Genomic DNA, 20371 nt, shown 5'->3' with positions numbered 1-20371 from the left:
GAGCCCATGTACTCACATTCAGGCTATCCAAGATATACAGAGATAAGTAGATGAGTTTGTTTCTTCATCAGAACAGATTTTTATCATGGATTATGGCCTAGACTTTTGGCCAGAAGTGACAAATGCATTAATATGCATTAATAATGGATTTGTTTCTTAGAAACATGCAACTTTTCACTTCACAAAACATTCATTAATGGATTGCAGACATGTAGATTATTTGTGAAATAATGTTTTTATTTGCTTTTTGGACTGTTATTTTGATGGCACCCATTCACTGCAGAGGATCCATTGGTCAGCAAGTTAAGTTATGCTTTTCTTCAAATCTGCTTTGATAAAGTAATAAACTCATCTACATGTTGGATGGCCGGAGCGTGATTACATTTTCATCAGATTTACATTTTTGGGTGAACTATTCCTTTCCTTTTTCTAAGTAGCTTGGATAAAAGGATGTCAATACTTTCAATACTCAGTTTTTAAATGGAAGGAGAAAATACGATTTAATTTTTTTTTCTATTTACATATTTTGCCATTTCCCAAGATCTTAGTCATCGTGCAGCCTGGCACAAAACAATGGCAAATAACAGTATAAAAATGCATATCATTATGTATTTGAACCATCCTGAATACTGGAAAATCCCCTGAAAGAGATATAAATAAAACAATCATACATTAATATATTTGTTCTAGTTGTGTTTTTTAGCAAGAAGCTGTTGAAAGAGTAAGTAGGATGATGTTTGAAAGAGTAAGTACCAATATTTAGAAACCGAGTCCCAGCACTTAAAGGACTAAAGCGGTTCAGTTGTTGGTCATGTGCCTAAATTCACATTTACATTATAGGAAACATCATATTCATTATATAGAATGGTAACAGATATAAGTGAAAACTGGTCTTGATGATTCATTTTAAAACAGTATACAAGTTATTGATTTCCCCCCACATTTTCAATTAAAAGAATAGTTCACTTCATAGCTTCATAGCGATCATGTCTGTAAACCTTCCAAAAGTACACAAAAATACCATAACAAATATCAGCATATGCATTTAGAGCACCATGTAAGTGAGATAAATTAGATCAAATGTTATTTTTGTATGCAGTGCTTCTTTAAATAATAATGCTGTCATTAAAAGCTGATTGACAGATCAGTTTTAACAGTTATGAAGAAAAATCATGTTTTTCAATGTATTTGCATTGTCTTTCAGTGGGACAATGACAGAGAAGTACATTCTGTGTGTGGAAAACTCTTTTCCATCCCAGGAAGTATACGTCACCTCTTCTTTTTTTTATTGCTCAAACAGTTTCTGCATAACAAAGATGCAACCATCATTTAATACAATCAAAGCAATGTGAAAATTAAAGCAGAGCTTCAAACTATATGATAATCACACAGAAAAGAGATTTAATATGATCGCATGTCAAATAATACTGAGAAATAAAGGGAATAAATTAATACATATTCAATAAATATATTAAACAAAGTTTAGCTAAAAATATTGAAAAACATACCGACACTTTGATATGAACTCCTAAACATTAGAAAATATATATATATTTTATAATGAACAAATTAACAATAATAAATAGTAATAAATAATTGTAACAACAATGTATACCATTCTGTAACACTTTGATCATTTTCTATAGAGCCAAAAAGGCTGCAGCATGCTTAAATGAACATCATACATCTTTCCCTTAAAATGAATAACTTAAAAGCTTGCCTGAAATCTGTGCAAAGCATTTTTTTCCTGTGTATAAAACTGTACAAACAGACAACATAAAACAGGCTTGTGGTAAATCACAAGTGTTTAACAACACCTACATGAACAAATATTCCTTACATATATACAAAAAGAAAAAAGAAAGTCTTCGCTGTGACAGGCAATTGAAATTTGCAGAATTCAGTCAGTGACATTTATATGATGTTACTGCATCATATTTTGTAACACACTGCATTTGAAGAATATTTAGCTTCATTTTAGAGGGTAAACAATTGTAGTAAACATGCAGTAGTTGAAGCACTTCGGTCTTTTGGTCCAAAAAAAATCATTGTCTCTAAGAGCTCAATTACAGGAAAGCACAGTGGCAAATTGAGGAAACTACTGAACATGAAATCATCATGATTATAATTTTTTTAAAAACATGTTCACTAATTTCCTTAGCTCCAGCATGAAAGATGAAGTGCGTCATTTCTCCTTCTTTAACGGCACCTAACAGATTGTTTCCAAACACTCCCTGTCTGCCACTGGTTGAAAAACAGATAGCTACGTCCATATCATGCTGCTTAAAGTTTTCAAAGTGCCACAAAGCCACAGTGTTTTCACTCTTTAAGAAGGCAACATACAGGTGTCTTATAATAGTGTTTTTTACATTAAGCCTGGACAAGGAGAAAGTAATTCAACATCAAAAATGATGCACTTCATCTTTGATGGAAGGATGTGAGGAAAGCTCAACTTGCTGTATTTATATTGCATTCATTAATATGTAATTTTAGAATAGTGAACAAAACCTATGCCTAGAAAATAGTGCATTTATGTACAATCATGAAGCACCAAGTCTAGTCACGTTTAAAGTTATATGGACTAATTCGTAAAGTGAGATTTCACCCAAAAACTTCAGGCCATCCAAGATGTTGATGTGTTTGTTTCTTCAACGGAACAGACTTGGAGCACTTGCTCACCACTGGATACTTTGAAGTGAATGGGTGCCATCAGAATGAGAGTCCAAATAGCTGATAAAACATCACAATAATAATCCATAAACTGAATGTTTGTAATAAACAAATCAATCATTATGATAACACTACTTGTCTTCAGTCTGCAAAAACAAAAACAGTACAAGTTACTTGTGGATTATTGGGATGTTTTTATCAGCTATTTGGACACTCATTCTGATGGCACCCATTCACTGCTGAGGATCCATTGGTGAGCAGGTGATATAATAATGTTGAATTTCTCCGAATCTGTTCTTATAAAGACACAGACTCGTACATCTTGGATGGCCTAAAATGTTAGAGCAAATTTCATTTTTGAGTAAGTGGTTTCTTTAAAGACTACATAATATGTATTTCTAATCCTTCATCAAAATACTATAATTTGCTTTCAGATGTTGCCTTGTTGGCTTGTTTTTAAATGAATTGGAATACTGTAAATTCTCAATGGGTAAAATCAAACCCCGGCTTGAATTCTGTTGTTGTAGAAATTGGCATATTATGAAAGTAATATGGCATGCAATTGCGGTTTCTTCTTGACTTCAAAGTTCAGGTTGAATGAGCTTTCCAAACAACCCTGATACATGCTGCTGCATTAGAGACCTTTATAAAGGGATGTAGTCAAAAACTGACAGTAAACAAATCTTCAAAAAATCTGTTAAAGGAACATTCTTGGTTCAATATAAGAAAATAAATCACTGTCAGTAAAGATACAGCAATGTGTGTAAACAGTTGATTTAGTATGGTTTTAATTTTCTTTTCTTTTTTTCTATGGGCCCAGCACAAAATATCAGACCATATACACAATAGAGCTTGGTCTTATATATATATATATATATATATATATATATATATATATATATATATATAAAAGCTACTCAAAAACAAGCACCATCACAAAAAAGGTGTAACTTTTACATTGAATAAATAAATAAATAAATAAATCACTATAATTTGCTAGTCTATATCACAGATAGAGGTCCAAAGTCAGATTCTCACAGAGCAAAACACAAACACATCATTTTCATTTCCACTACGTACATATGTACAAAGGCAAATGTCATTTCGAAAGCACTGCTGAAAAAGTTGTAGAAAAGAGACGAGAGATAGAGAGAGATAGAAAGGCATCTTGCAACAATCCACGACACGTCTGTGTGGAGCAGATGGGAAAGAGCATCAGAGCGTGATTATATTCAGTCCCTGGGTGGTTTTGGCCTGGTCTTTAGTCCTGCTTAGTGGAACCCGTCGCAACCCTGGACACCGTCTAATAAGAGGGCATCATGTCTTTGATCACAGGTTCTCTGTTCAAATATGTCGCCCAGTAAACCAGGTTGAATGTCCCGAAGAGAACCGGGAACATGATGCGGGACATGCGGTCGATTTTACTCACGCTGTTGAAGGTTTTCTTCGCCTCGGCCGGTTTCCCGTCGGCTTTGGTCTTTCCTTGTTCCGCTATGCTTCCCTTTGCGATGGTGGGGAGGACGGTGTCCTTGGTGATGTTGGGGGCGTAGTTCGCCACGGCGACGGCGTAGGCGTTGTTCTTCTTGATGACTGAAGCTTTCTCCTTTTTCTGTAGGGAAAGTAAGAGCATGTCACTTTAAAAAATAAATTCAATTAGCTTAATGCAATTCTGTTGACACAGATTGGATATGAAAGTGAGCAAGAACTGTATTTTATAACCGATTTGTGAGAAAGTTGTGAAGTTAACAGCTGCAATAAAACATTTGTTTTTACTTATTATTTTTGTGTGGTTCTCCAGTACTTATATCTAAATATTCTTAAATTCAGAAATACATACGTTTTTTTAAGTTAATGATTCACTGATTGAGTACCCAATTAGATATTTTTCCTGCTTTAAGCAAAAACTCAGAAACTACATTTTCAGAAACTACAAAACTGGATTCAGATTTAAAATGCAAAAAACACCACATTAAACATAAATGTTAAAACATAAATATTATGAATAAATATTAAAACTAAAACCATTAAAATGGTTTTCTTTAAGCGTTACAAAGCAGAAATAAGATATTCTGCAATTAAAAAAGAATTGCAATTTACAGCCAATTTTACTTCTGTAAACAGACAAATTTGTGAAACAAGACAAAAATAGAAGAAATTATATTATGAAAAAAAAATAATAATAATAAAAAAAAAAGTAGGATGTGAAAAGTCGGTGTTACACACCACAATAAAACTATATTAAATGTGAGTTTGCTAAAACAATGATTAATATCTATGTACTGTATGCTCTTGGTTAATATTCTCCAATTGTAACAGTAGGGAGAGAGTACCATATGGAATTCCAAAGAAATAAAATTTAATTATAACAATAACAGTGACAAACCACGTACATAACTTTAAGAACTGACAAAGAAAAACCAAACAGACAGAACTTATAAACACATGGAAAGTACTCAGCGAAAACAGAATCAGGTGGGGAATAATCAAATAGCTAAACAAAAAAAGGAACATGACCAAATAAGGAAACTCAGAAAGAACAGGAGAACAGAAGTCCATAACCATGACACTAATAGCCTGTACAGTTTAAGTGATTAAAAGAATAGGATTGGCTGCCATTCACACTGACAGATTTCAATCTGAACAGGACAATCCCAGCCTCAAGTATGAGTGTAAATCCCAAACACTGTGGGAATGCAATCTATGTGTTATATCATCCGCTTGCCAGAGAAAACCACACAGGTTGCAAAACATGAGCGGTATTATGATAAGGAGTTGATGGGACAAATGGAGGTGTCGAGGATGAGCAGACTCATGATGAAGAACGGGAGGAAGATTCATGATTCAATAAGTTCTTGTCATAACAGCGGCGGGAAAATTCAGCTGTGCTGGCACAACTCACACACAGAAATATAACAAGATCCCACACACAACAAACAGTCATTAATAACAACTTTCTCTCTCCATTAACGTGTGCATTATAAAAAAAGAGACACATGCAGTTTACACAGATAACCCTGGCAATAAAGGTAAAAAAAGAAAGAAATAATATATAATAAAAAAAACATTACATGTACATTTAATAATTTCAGTTTTAGTTAATTATTATAAGCCTGACACACACCACTATCACATATACAATTTTTCATGACCATATATATATATATATATATATATATATATATATATATATATATATATATATATATATATATATATATATTTTTTTTTAAGTTCTGTCATGAAACTGTAGATAGTGCGGTTCTAACTCAATATGACATAATGACATAATTATTCACATGGCTGATTGGTTATTTCACATATGTTAAATGTGCAGCAGCAGCATTTCTTACATGCTCACTGCAGCATGTCTATGGTTGTTTTGGCAATAGCAAGTCTCGGTACTTGCTCTATCAAAGCAGCAGCATAGCTGATCTATTCTGCTTAGACTGAACACATTAACATTGCCATGTATATTACCATGCTCAAACATAATATAAATATTTTTTTTTTCCCAACAAGCATCCTGTTTCACATGGAAACAAGTCATAGCATGTGCAGGTGTTTTGATGGTGAATGCACTGAGCGTTCAGTATGTTTCTTCAAAATACCACAGACAGACCTCCACCTCCCCCTCATCCCAAGAGCACCACCTGTCCCTGACACACTGATGAAGGTGCTGTGGTAATTAAAGAGACTGACAGGAACTAGTCATGCATCAGTCTAAACGCAGGATGGTTACTTAGAGAGGGATGTTTGATATACACTGTCAGCTCAAACTCCACTGAAATTCTGCACTTGAACAATATATGAACACTGCAAATAAATCTGACATCTTGCTTCTTCATAGATGTCACTTGGATACTGTGGATGAAATCTTAAGATCTCCTAAAGGTTCTGGTTCGGCTGAGATTCAGATTAGAGTGCAATACATAGAGTTTGATAGCAACGAAAACCATGTCTTGTTTAGCTGTGCATGTCAAAATGAAAACTGACAATGTGAGCATATTGTCAAACAGCCTTCAGTGAAACAAATGAAATGACACTTTAGAATCCCACAGAGCCCATTTAATGCTTATATAATTTATTTATATGTTGTTTTAGAAAATTTATGTGGCAGATTCTGAGTAAACAACTCAGACACTATGTGGATATGTGAAGTGTGTTTCTGTGCCTCTCGGAAATAAATCTCACAGAATCTATCAAGAAAATAAGCAATAAAATGTATGTACTGTATGTATATATATAAAATGATGTATAATTGTGTATAAACTTGGACTAAGAAACCAAGAAATGAACATCTACTCTCTGTGACTGTAACGGAGGAAGACAGTGATGAAATCGGCATAAACATGCCAATTCTACAGGCAGTCATTTCTGATTGGCTGACTGACCTTTAGTGAGAAGAATGTGATTTGTGGAGATTTGAAGGCTCATGAATAAGCAATGATCTTGTGCTACAGAGTCTGACTAGGGGAAGGAAGAGGCCCTATGAAACTGATATTAATCAATCCCAGATAATGAGAATAAGACTCCAGATTTGATTTTGTGGATGTGATGACAGATGGAAAAGAAGTGTGTCAGAAAGACAGGGTGATGGTAAATTTCAGGGTTGACTGAATTACAATAATTCGTTCTTTAAGTACTAACATCTCAATATTCATTAAAATCATATGACTGGAAAATAGCACATAATGCAGTTTTGCTTGGGCTTAATTTTAACTGACTGTGCTGTCATAAATCTGCAAATAAATGTCCAGTGCTGGTTTTGGATCATCTTTCATTATTGGTTTATAAATGAGTTTTAAAAAAATCTTTAAGGTTAAGTATTAAACTTTGGAGTATAACTTTTCCCATACAGTTGGTATTTTGAGAATGAATTTTAAACATGACATTTCACACCATATATGCACCATGAACCATATCTTGATCATTAAATCATTTTTGACCTCAGCAGTAAGCAAGCATCTAGTAACCACCCTAGAACACCCTAGCGACATCTAGAACACATTAGGAACACATAGAACATGTTAACAGCCCCAAAGTAATGCCTAGAACTCATTAGTAAACTCATAGCAACACCTAAAACATGCTAACAACCACATTGTAACACCTAGATCTCATTAGCAAAACAGCAATACCTAGAACATGTTAGAAACCACATAGCCATGCCTAGAACTTGGCACAACCTATAGCAACACCTACAAAATATTGGCAACCAAACTGCAATGCCCTAACAACACCTAAAACTCATTGGCAATCCCATAGCATCACATGCAAAATGTTAGAAACCACATAGCAATGCCTTAACAACACCTAGAACTTGTTAGAACCCACATAGCAACACCTAGAACACATTAGCAACCTTTAACAAAACCTAGAACATGTGAGCAACCACATGCAATTGCACATGTAATCACCACATACATTTTCTTTATAAACCATAAAAATGACATTTTCTTCTGTAATCAATCAGTACAGAATGTCTGCATGAATGATTACTAATGAATCTGTACTAATTAGATTTAGACAAACCCTTAGTGTTATCTGAGCCTCTGTAGTTTCCCCTGGCTCATATGAGCAGGATATGAGTGAAGTCTGCAGTGCTCTATGATAAGATCATAATGGACTAATCTATGGTTATTTCATCCTGACCTGCACCAGAAGTACAAAGAACCACATGTATCATAGACTGTGCAGGATTCTATCAGTATGGCTTTACAGTCAGGATATCAATGGATGTGTCTTATTGCTGTTGTTCAGCATATAAAATCAACCACTATCTTTTTAAAAAAAGGCAAACCATAATGAGACACTCACAATTTCTTTCTGATGTGCCCTAAACAGATGGAGGAACATATAGGAAATGCAATAAAACATAAAATGTAAAAAGAAAGTAATTTATGATATGCATAAGCATTTATTTAGGTATCACCTTTGTATCAGATGTTTCTTGTAAAAATACATGATTGTCAAAAAGATGAATTTGACAAGAAATGTTTCATATTGAATTCATATCAATATCTCAGATGTGAAATTATTTTTTATAATACATTTATAATTATGGCCTGTTTTTCGGGAGAAACATCTGAGAACCATGCAATTCAGTTAAAGTATCTGTTTAACCCTGTAAATCCTGAAATATATTAAATAAGTGTTGGAACAAAACAAAAACCTTATTTTTGAATTTATACCACTTTTGAATCTTTTGTGAAAATCTTTAAAAAAGTGTGATACATGATACATCAGCCTTTTATGACTCGTATATGATATATGGAAATACAGAGCTCATATGAAGAGGCCCAAACTGAGCAAAATATGCTATTTGTATTTGGGCACATAGTAAGATGAAATTCTAATAGCTTTTATTATAAATCATTGAGATCCTTATAACAGTACCATAGACTAGTTAAATAAAATGATATAAACATCAGTTGTCACTCTATATCTCCCAATAATATATCAAAAAAATATAATGCAATGCAATACAACAACGACTGAAAGATAACAAAATAAACAAATGCCTGATGATCATATTTGTTAATCACATTTGAAATGTATCCTTCTAAAGAATGATGTCTGGATAATCAAGTACACATAAGTTGCTTCAGTCCAGTAAGTGTTCATTTTGAAATATTACTAACATTGTTATGTTTACTTTAGAAAAACAGTCAAGATTTCACAGCAAAAAGACACATGAACCACAACCTGAAGTAGGTGTATTTATAACAACAGTATACTTAAAGGTCTGTTACTTACTAAAAAAGTGGACTATCTATATTAAGAAGATGACAGAAGGCATGTAATAGATATTTTAGGCTTTATACCGATAATCATGTTGCTGTCCAAGAGACAAATAAATGAGGAATTCAGGTGTTCTACTAGACAAGCCAAATTTTCATCTACCTGAAGTGCTCTTAAATTCCCAACAGTTACTTCATTTTTTTCCCTGAGATATCACATCACTCAAATTTTACAGTACTGTCACCACATCAATCAATCTGATCCAAATGACACCCCACCTGAACAACACAAAGCATGCTGGGACATGATTAATGATTATTACCTTGTCATTGACCACGCTCTTGCCATCCCAAGCCCAGCCGCGCTTGGTGAAGTAGTTGACTGTGGCGAACTCAATCAGGGCGGAGAAGACAAAGGCATAACACACGGCAATGAACCAGTCCATGGCTGTGGCATAGGCGACTTTCGGTAGGGAGTTACGGGCGCTGATACTCAAAGTGGTCATAGTCAGTACAGTGGTCACACCTGAGAGGAATACAAACAATGATAACACGATGCAAATTACCATGATAAACTAATGCAGGACACAGAATGTCAGAATTACTTGAATTTGGAATTAAACTTTGTAGAAATCTTGCATCACATCAATGCAACACCACTTGATTCCACCATTGCATGAAAAAATTAAACCTGTTTAGCAAACGTTCACAGGTGGTTCACAGGTGGGTAAAAATAAGTCAAAGAGTAAAACATCATTAAACAACTGAATAAATGAGTGAATGAATGAATAAAAGTAAAAGCAAATAAGTAAATAAAATCTTTTCCAACTTCAGTCAAAACTGTTCCCAAACACATTCTACATCTAATATTGGTTGTAAAATGCAAATAAATAAATAAAACAGTAAACTAATATATAAAACAATAAAGCAATAAAATAATAAGTAAAACAATGACTGAATGCATTTTTTCAGACTTTTTCAAACTAGTCAAAACTCTTCATTGTATTACTAAAAAATGAATGAATGGATGAATGAATACCCCACCCCCAAATCAAACTTGTTGAATTTTTCAAAATAGTTCAAAACTGTTACCAAAAACACCCTACCTCTGTTATTGGTTGGAAAATACAAATAAACAATACATAAATAAAAAAAAAAAATTTATACATATTTTAGAAGGTGGCTAATTCATATGACCTGTTTCGTTTTAATACGTTATGGTGTGTAAATTAGGCGCATGACGAAGAATATATATCTAAAGAGCTCTTTTAATGATCAAGGGAGAAAAAGCACAAATCTTCAAACACTAGAATAGAACATCACATTAATAGTGGACAAGAAGGAACTGGACAGACAGGGTTTTTAAACACAAGGAAAGTAATGGAATGGAATGGAAACAGGTGGGGATTAATCAATTAACAAAACAAGGAATGGAACATTACCAAAATAGGGAAACACAAAGGAACATAAGTTTCACGACTATGAAATTCTTTCATATTCATTCCATTTTTGCAAAGTCGTAAGTATTTTATGAGGTGGCAAATTCATAGGGATTTGTACGAAGTACCACTCCTAAACCTACCCGTCACAAAAATCCTATAAAAACCTATGAGTGAAGCTGTACGAATTCATATGAATAAGCCACCTCATAAAAATATGTACAAACTGGTCATGAAATAGTGTTGGAGCAACACATCGCCCGCTGTGTTGCAGGAGAAAGTATTTTAACATCACAAAATGACATCACCTTCAATGACTTTGAAAGACTAAACATCTCCTAAGCTTGAGTCTGTAAGGACCCTGCTGTTATATCTTTAGTGCACCACATTTTTTTCCAGTCTTGGGGCTTCTAATGATCCAAAAACATGACAACCCTTTGCCTAAATGCTTGAATTCTTTTCCATTTCTGTCCCTTCATAAGATCTGTGCAGTGTTTACTAAAATGTAAGTATTTTTAGAAAGTGCTTCGTGTATTACAAGGAAGGGCTTGAATAATTCGGGTTTTGAGGGGAATAATACAAGAAGATGACAGCCTTGTTCAGTCACGGGTCCGGGGAGACAATAACCTTAATGAGAATCCTCCAGCATTTTCACACTCTCAGCTGAGACTCTGTGACATCGTAAAGGGATTCTGGAGAGGAACCTGTGCTTTCCTGACTCCTGCCTGATCCAGGTCTGCAATGACAGATCGGCCTGACAGACGGCAAGCTTGGGGACTCTGATCGCGACCATGCATGTAAACAAATGCCTCCAATTAATTTCCATTGCCGTCAAACCCTGCAGTATTCAATCCCAGGTGGGAAGAGTATGACAGCAGTTTGAAATGGGCTGACTACCAGAGAAGAGCAGATTCCCCTAGCCAAATTGCAGATATCCATCCAATGACAAAGCAGTCAATGTATCAGGACTAAAAAAGAAATGCTGCAGTGAAAGGCGAAAGAGATCAATATAATCTCAAACAGCGGATACATTTCAGCTGACCATCTTAAATGTGTTTACAAATCGTAGGAAGTCCATTAGCTCAATCTACAAATATCATAGAGAACACATTAACACAGGAAATGGAGAGAAATTTACTCATCAGTCATTGTGAACCATCTTATTAGCCCCACTTTTTAAAATATGGCCAAAGTAAATGGTAACTGGGCAAGTAAAGTGCATCATTTATGTGATTATAATCTTATTAAAAAATATTCAAAATTCAATTAGAGAGTAAAAAGGCATACTTATTCACAACTAATTGGTCAATAAACCAAATATTTTTATATTAAACATTATAACAGTCATTAAAGGGTTACTCCACTCTGGTTACTATTTTGGATGAAAACTGGGAGACTTGAGCTAGACTGTCAAGTAAAAAACCCTGTTTAGGTCCAGAAAAGTATGAAAAGCATTGCCAGAATAGTCCATCTGACATCAGTGTTTCAACCATAACGTTATGAAGTGACGAGAATACTGTTTTTAAGTGAAGAAAACAAAAATAACTTTATTCAACAATTCCTTTGTCAACATTCTTCTCTGTGTCTTTCCACATCACTCAAACTATCAGCTGCACCACAAGGATGCGCTGTTTCGTTTTCAAAGCATAAATACATGTAGAAGCAGCGCATCCTTGCGGTGGCATGAGTATTTTCGTCGCTTCATAACATCACGGTTGGCAGATGGACTATTCTGACGATGCTTTTCATACTTTTCTGGACCTTGACACTGTTATTTACTTGGCAGTCTATGGGACAATCATAGGCCTCCCAGTTTTCATCCAAATAATCTTAAATTGTGTTCCGAAGATGAACAAAGTTTTTACGGGTCTGGAATGACATGGGGGTAAGTGATTAATGACAAAATGTTCATTTTGGGGTGGAGTATCCCTTTAATTGTATGAAACAAATAAATAAATAAATAAATGGTAGTGTAGTAGATTATACTTCTGATGTGCAGATTGAGACATTAGACATTTGGATCCATCTGCAGGCTTTTAATAGACAAAAACGTGGGGGCAAACAGGCATAATCCAAGAGCTGGCAAAAAGTGTAATCCAATAAGCAATCCAAGGTCAAAGTACGTTGGCAAAACAAGGCAAGGCAAGACAGAAACTAGACAGGGTAACACATTAACAGGCTAAGAAATAATCAGCGATGTGTGTGTGGATGTGTGCAACTTTTATAATGTCCGTTATAAGAAACAGGTGTGGTGCAATAATGAATTCCTAAGCAGGGGTTTAACCAACCCAAGACAAAACCCCTTATCATAACAATACTGTCATTTATTGAATATGGAGTCTATTATACAGGTGTACTGGGAGCAGTGAAGACTGCGCAGGAACCCTGATTGCCTGGGTAACAGGTGATTTGCTTGCAGAAGTGTATAAATCTTTAATCATCTCATTCGTAGAGACGCTGTCAGACTCTAGACTGCAGGATGGAGAAGTATCAGTTTTGGCATGGAGAGAAATGTAATGGAACATACTTCAGAGAGATGAAAGAAACACACTCCAAACTGCCTGAAACGACTTCAAACACTGCCTCTGTTGGTACTTAAAAAAAAAAAAACCTAAATATCATCTGAGAAAAAACATCATTCTAAATTTAGTTTATAAAATTGCATGGTTACCAGCAGATTGGCTGAATTCTGTGTAATTATTTTTCAGTTTCCATCAAGTATCATTATACACCGAGCTGCAAATAAACCCAGCTGAACCTGTAAAAAATAAAATAAATAAAAACCTACCATAATACATGGCAAGAACATCTGCTTTCTTTTTTACTGGTATATTAGTTAACCTTAAAATGAAAATTTACTCACCCATCCAAAATGTAAGTTAGTTTGTATAGAAGCAACGATTTGAAGATAAAAACTTAATGATTGGTTTATTACAAACATGCACCTTTTACTAACAAGAAGTTAATTGATGGGCTTGAGTGGTGCTGATTTCTTGTGGATTATTTTGATGTTTTTATAAGCTATTTGGCTCTCATTCAGACGGCACCCATTCACTGCAAAGGATCCATTGCTGAGCAAGTGATAAAGCATGTTCTGATAAAGAAACAAATTCATTTACATCTTGCATGGCTTGATGGTGAGCAGATTTTTAAACTATGCTTTCATTTACTTACAGCCTTTGCCACATTTTCAAACAACAAATGAATATTGTTTTCTGATTATCTCTCATACGAATTTCTTTCTTCTGTGAAGCGCATAAGATGATGTTAGGCAGAATGGCTGCTTATTTCCATTCAACAAAAGTAAAAGCATATAAACATGCTATCAATCTCTAAAAAGAACAAACAATTACTGCTAAATTTGTCCACATGACTCATCTCTTCTAAAGTCATATGATAACTTTATTTAGCATGTATTCAAACTTGTCACAATGCAATCGATAATGACATGACTGTCATCAAACCTGGTGCCATGTGTTTATTTTAAACACCATGTTTGAAATGAACGTGTTTGAAGATTTGAGAGTTGTCGCTGATGGCAAGATTTTCCGCAAACGGCTTCGTAATTTTGATGTGCTCCTTTTACGAAGCTATTGCATCACATCAGAGGACTAGAGAAAATGTACCGCATGAGTCATACAGACGGATTTTATGGTGCTTTTTTGTTATTTTCTGAGCTTGAAAGACCCTGTCCCCATTATGAAAAGCACTCTGGAGACTCCAACTATATACCTGCTTTTGTAAAGGAAACTCATATTGGTTTGCAACAACATGCGAGTGAGCAAATCAACAGAATTTTCATTTTCAGCTGGACTAATACTTTAATACTTTACTAATACAACAAACTAAAAAACACATGGCTGCACCGTGTACATATAAGCATCATAATAAAGTATACATTAGATAACGCTCCAGAGCTATTTAGCCTGGAGCAAGTTTTCAATTATGTAGCTCTCACTGCCTTCATGCTTATCTGAGCTCCATTTTAATGATATTCTCTCTATTTCAACTTTAATATCTCAACACCTCATCAAACTCTAATAAGCAATCCACGACATGGTAAAAATGTCATATAGCTTTTTTTACAAATTCATCTGATGCTCTACAATTAATACACTGACTTTTCAGGGTTAACCGATGACAGGTTGTTTAAAAGGCTCATATAATAGACGGATAGTGCGAGAAAGATAAGAAACAAAAAGAGTGACTGGGATAGCTGAAGAACTCCCAGAAGACTTCAGGGACAGAGAGAGAAACCGATAACAGAGAATAAAGACACAGGCAAAAAGAGAGAGACAGCCAGTGGGGGTAGAAAGACATCTGAAACTATGCCAGGAGGACTCATCTTCTCAACGTTACATGCTTAGCAACACAGAGCTCATGGAATTTCCACAGTAACCAAATTTTTCCATACCTGAGCTCCATAAATCCTCACAGAAATGCTCAGAAAGGACCGGCTTCCCTGCTAAAGTCTCTAATCTAGGCCAGAGGACCCTGGAGCCAGGGGCTCCCAGGGCTACTTGGGCATTTTATGGGTTGAAGGTCACCTCTTCAGCTACAATAGTGTTTCTCAGTACTGATCCTGAAGCACGGCGACATTGTGGATGTTTTCAATACCTACAATATCCAATTTAGGTCAATGAGACTCTATTAATGAACTAGAATCAGGTGTACTGCTATATTGGAAAACATGCTCCAGTTTTTCTTCCAACAAAAAGTTATACTTTGTATTTCCATCGTCCTTTGAGAGAAATAAATAGCCTATTATTCCAACACTATATGTAGATATCCCCACCATTGGCTATCTTTTTGTTTATAAAGGCAGGCCAGATTGCTGAAAACAGATGTGGATAGATAAATGTACATGTGGGGGAAAACAAACTTATTACAGTTTCCCTGTGCATTAGTACACTCTTGTTAATAAAAGTGTCTATGATGCCATAGAAGAACCATTTTTGGATCTCCAAAGAACCGTTTACTGAACTTTTTACATTCCCTTCCCTTTTGTTATATAGGGGGTCGTTGTGCCTTAAAAACATCCTGTAAGTTTCAGAACTCAGATCTTTCTTGTCTAAAAACAGCTTATATTGAAGCTAATCTGCCAAAATGTCAGCATATGGAATGTTCTCCTCCAGGGGTGGCGAACGTTGGTCCTGGAGAGCCGCAGCTTCTTTAGCAGATTTTTCTTTTAACCCTAATCAAACACACCTGAACAAGCTAATCCAGGTCTGAGGAGTTAGAAAGCTACAGGCAGGTGAGTTTTTATAAGGGTTGGAGCTGAACTTTACAGGACTGCGGCTCTCTAGGACCAGAGGTTTCCACCCCTATTCTACTCTACTCTACTGTATGTAATAGTGTGAATAAACTTCTCCCCTGCAGAGGAAGATCAACACCTGCTTCTACATCACTGCCTGTTTAGCCCACCAACCTACACTCTAAAGGTTCTTTATCGGCATCTATGTTTTCACGAAGAACATTTAACATTCATGGAACTTTTCCATTCTATAAAAAGTCTTTATAATGGTGACAGGTTCTTCAGATTTTTTAAAAGTTCTTCACAGTAAGAAAAATGGTTCTTTTAAAAACCTTTTACTGAAAGGTCCCCCAGTGAGCCAAAAAACGTTTTACTTATTTAACCTGTAAACGGGCCACATAACATCTGGGAACTTAAAATCTGGGATTCACAAAAATCTTTGTTCATCATTATTTCATTCCAGAAAAGTAAAATGATATTTTTCAGCATGTTTCACTCTCTACAGCCAAAACACCTCTTCAGTTTTCCCCTTAGAAATGAATGGGTAACTATGGTAACTGGGATTTTTCTGTACCATACATATTTATTTAGTTATTTTTCAATTAATTTCTTCAGTGACATAAATTATATATAGATACACACTAAATACAGCATATATAAATCTTTTGTTTTTAGAATTGTAACTCAATAGCCATGTCAATTTTAATCTATGATCAAACCTTCACTTCTTTATTAAGCTCAATGTGACTTTAGTCCTCCATTAATCTGTCACATTAAATTAATTTATGCAGGTTTTCTGCATCAGTTCGGCTGGAGGCCAATAGTGCATCAAAAAAGTTTAGCAACAGTGACTCTGTGGAAATTTTACAATTGTAATCAACCAATATATTCAAAACTTAACATGTAACCTGATAAACACACTCAAAATGGTGGTTTCTAGTTATTACAGTCCATTTATGATATTAAAACACCCAACATTTGAATTTTAAGCAAAAATACATATACAAATAGGCTTTTATTTCAACTCTTTGAAGTAGCGTCCAAAGTACAAATTATTTCCAAACCACAGATCAATCTGAAATGTATGATTAGTTTGAGATTCGAACTTCGAGATTCACTCAGAGATGAAACTCACCAAAAACAGTCCGGGCTGGAACAGACTCTCGGTTCAGCCAGAAGGACACCTGCGACAGGATGACGGTCATGATGCATGGCAGGTACGTCTGAATCACAAAATAACCAATCTTCCTCTTCAGGTGGAAGTGGGCAGTCATCACAGTGTACTCACCTGTGAGGACAAAAGAGAGTTATGATAAACAGTCCCAAATATCAGTTAATTCGCAACATAATACATGTTTTAAATCGGAATATTGATCCAACGATTTGTAGTAATGTGAACAATTCAAGTCATACATACAAGAGGTTTACATTTAAAACTTAGTGACTGTCACATGACTTTTGACAACTTTAACCTCAGCGGAAAATTCATCCATCAGATGTTTGTGTAGGAACCTAGACATAAAAAAAAAAAAAAAAAAAAGATTCGATTTTAAAATAATAATTCACCCCAAAATGAACTCCTCCTCAGATCATCCAATATGAGACGAGTTTGTTTCTTCATGAACAGATTTGGAGAATCTACGTACATGAGTTGCTGACAAAAATCTAATTTTGGATCCTGATGGGAAATCATAAGTAAATAGTGTACAAAATGGGACTAATGTGAAGAAGCGGCACTCTTTAAATAGAACATCAAAGAGCAGGATTATGAAACGCATATTGCGATCCGAGGATATTCCGAAAGAGCTGATGTCACATAGCAGGGGAGGGAAAGATAAATGTAATTATAAGCCGAGAGCTCTTTGAGGGATTCCACAATTACACCTCATCTCACGAAGCCCATGGATGAAAAGATCAGGTCAGTTTGTTACCAAGCAAAATGGCATAGAGAGAGAAAATCTCCTCAACATCATCATGAGGGTTTGAACCTCATCATCACAGAGCAATATCCCAACCGCTCAAAGAGACACAGAGAGGTGGCAAGCCGCCTGGAAATGGAGAATGTCTACCAGCAAGCAGCCCACAAAACAGAGAGAGAGGGGGAAGGCATAACTGAAAGATGGAGAAAGACATTGGTTGCCCATGGCAACAGAAGAGAGAAATCTATCTGACGCCTTTGGATCTTGGTGGAGGATGCCGTGGTGGTGCCATTTGGCAAAGGAGGGGGGGGGATCTCCTTGTCCTTTCTGTAGAGGAAGCACAGACAGATTTCAGCCAGCTCTAATCCTGTAAAACCCACTCTTCCACTCTTCTCTTCCTTGTTCAACTGCACACAGCACCCTCTCGGAGTTTGTTTCCGTCTATCACAAGCACCGGTTAGCTCAGCACGGAGCCGCGGTGGGGAAAATAAGCACAGATGAGGCTGAGCCACGTCTGATTTAATTTAATTAACAGCAGTCCACTAGAGAAACAGCATGATGAAATGTGAATGTGCATAGATAGAGAGACACTGAAAACAAGGGGAGAGTTCAGGCGTGTACGTGTGTGAGAATGTGTCTCTACTGAGTATAAAGATGTGTTTTTTAGAGACTTTGGAGAAATTGATCTCTTTCCAAACCTATTGTGCTGCCTACTTTGGCAGGATTTTAAAGCATCATACGCTTACTCTTGACATGAAGACTGCTCCAAATGGTAGGCAGAAAACTTCTTGGATACCTCATTGTGGCCAAGTTCTGGCAGCATCATATATAACCTGGAGTCATCGTTGTGAACTAAATCAACTGAAAGCATGCTTGATAATTGTTTAAATAAAGCTCAAGTAAAGTAAAATATAAATATTAGAAAAACTGAAACTAAAGTAGACTAAAATTGAAAAATTTAGTTTCGGCAGTTAACTGAAATAAATTTAAGTTGAAGCATTGGTAACTAAACTAAAAATAACCAAAGCTGAAAGTTGCATAAAAATAAATAAAATCTTAATAGTAATATTTAAAACATAAAAAAAAAAAAAAAAAAAAAAAACTGAAATGATGAAAGCAGATCATAAATTTGCTATAGAAACTAACTAAAAATTTAATGAAACCTGATTATTAATATTAACAAATTAAATATAATATTATATTTAAAACTTAAAATAATAGAAAATGTTAAAAAATACCTTGGCAGCAACCATGTAGAAACACTAAAATTACAATTAGAAAAAAATATATATATAATAATAATAAAAATATAAAATATAAAATAAAATACATTTTGTAAATGTATATATATATATATATATATATATATATATATATATATATATATATATATATATATATATATATATTTATCACAAAATTACAAAAATGTATAATAATATAATAATGAAAGCGGATGAAATGACAAAAAAACAAATAAAAACTAAACAAAACAAAAACACACTATAAACACTAAAGTGAAATCAAAACAACAATCACAAATGTTGCCTTGGCAGCTAAAATAAGTTGAAGTTGAAGCACTAAAATTACTAATTGATAAATAAAAAGCAGCATTCAGTGAGGAAGCTCATTAGGTTTTGTAACTAAACTGTGTTAGTGTGTGTCCGAGCTGCAGTCTATGCACCGTGAAGATGTTAATTAAAGCGTGAAGATGAGGATCAGTCACATGAGGTCACAGGAGATGCCGTGATTCCAGAACACACACTGGCTCCGTTCCAAACCCCAGTGAGCTGCTCTGCTGTTTACTCTTTACAGAAGCAGATGCTTTACAAGACAGCATCATAATCGAAATCAAACCCCATGAGTGGATTAAATAAAATGTTTTACAAATACAGTAAGTCCATTAATGCTTACTTAAAAATAACAGTTCCTTCAATGGCATTGATCGTTCCATGAAGAACCTTTATTATCCATGAAAGTGGAAAGAGTTGGAAGCGTGCAAGATGCCTAAAAATGTTGTCTAGATAGACAGCTCCCTAGGGTTTGGAACGGAGCTAATATATTACAGCAACACTACGCTTGACACAAAGATTCTCATTAAGAAGCCTGACCTCACCCTGACCTGAAGACCAACACAATAATAACAGGAGAAAGACACATCATTTAATGAAGACAAAGAAACGGCCCTCTGAGACACGACTATATGGAGTCTGTTTAAAAAGGTGAGTGACACAGCAATAAAACATCTGTTAAAAACTGTCTGCAAACACAATGTTCTCAACAGTATTAGTTTAATTATACTGAAAAAAATCTATATTTAATATATTTTTAATCTTGTTTTCTATCCAT

At 35.0% G+C, this 20371-nt stretch overlaps 1 protein-coding gene across 2 annotated transcripts in view; it reads right to left on the bottom strand.

Annotated features, from left to right (window-relative positions):
* Positions 1-3592: 3592 nt before the first annotated feature.
* LOC113113782 (gamma-aminobutyric acid receptor subunit alpha-2-like) overlaps positions 3593-20371 on the bottom strand; it is a 53841-nt gene continuing 37062 nt past the window's right edge. For both annotated transcript variants that reach the window (XM_026280263.1, XM_026280264.1), the window contains exons 8-10: positions 17239-17391; positions 9734-9936; positions 3593-4279 (exon numbers count right to left, since the gene is read on the bottom strand). In XM_026280263.1, coding sequence (XP_026136048.1) covers positions 3974-4279; positions 9734-9936; positions 17239-17391 — 662 coding nt within the window. In that variant the 3' untranslated portion in view covers positions 3593-3973. The remainder of the gene's footprint in view (positions 4280-9733; positions 9937-17238; positions 17392-20371) is intronic.

This window comes from Carassius auratus, chromosome 14 (assembly GCF_003368295.1).
Source record: "Carassius auratus strain Wakin chromosome 14, ASM336829v1, whole genome shotgun sequence".
Lineage (NCBI taxonomy): Eukaryota > Metazoa > Chordata > Actinopteri > Cypriniformes > Cyprinidae > Carassius > Carassius auratus.
This window is presented reverse-complemented; position numbering and strand designations above follow the sequence as displayed.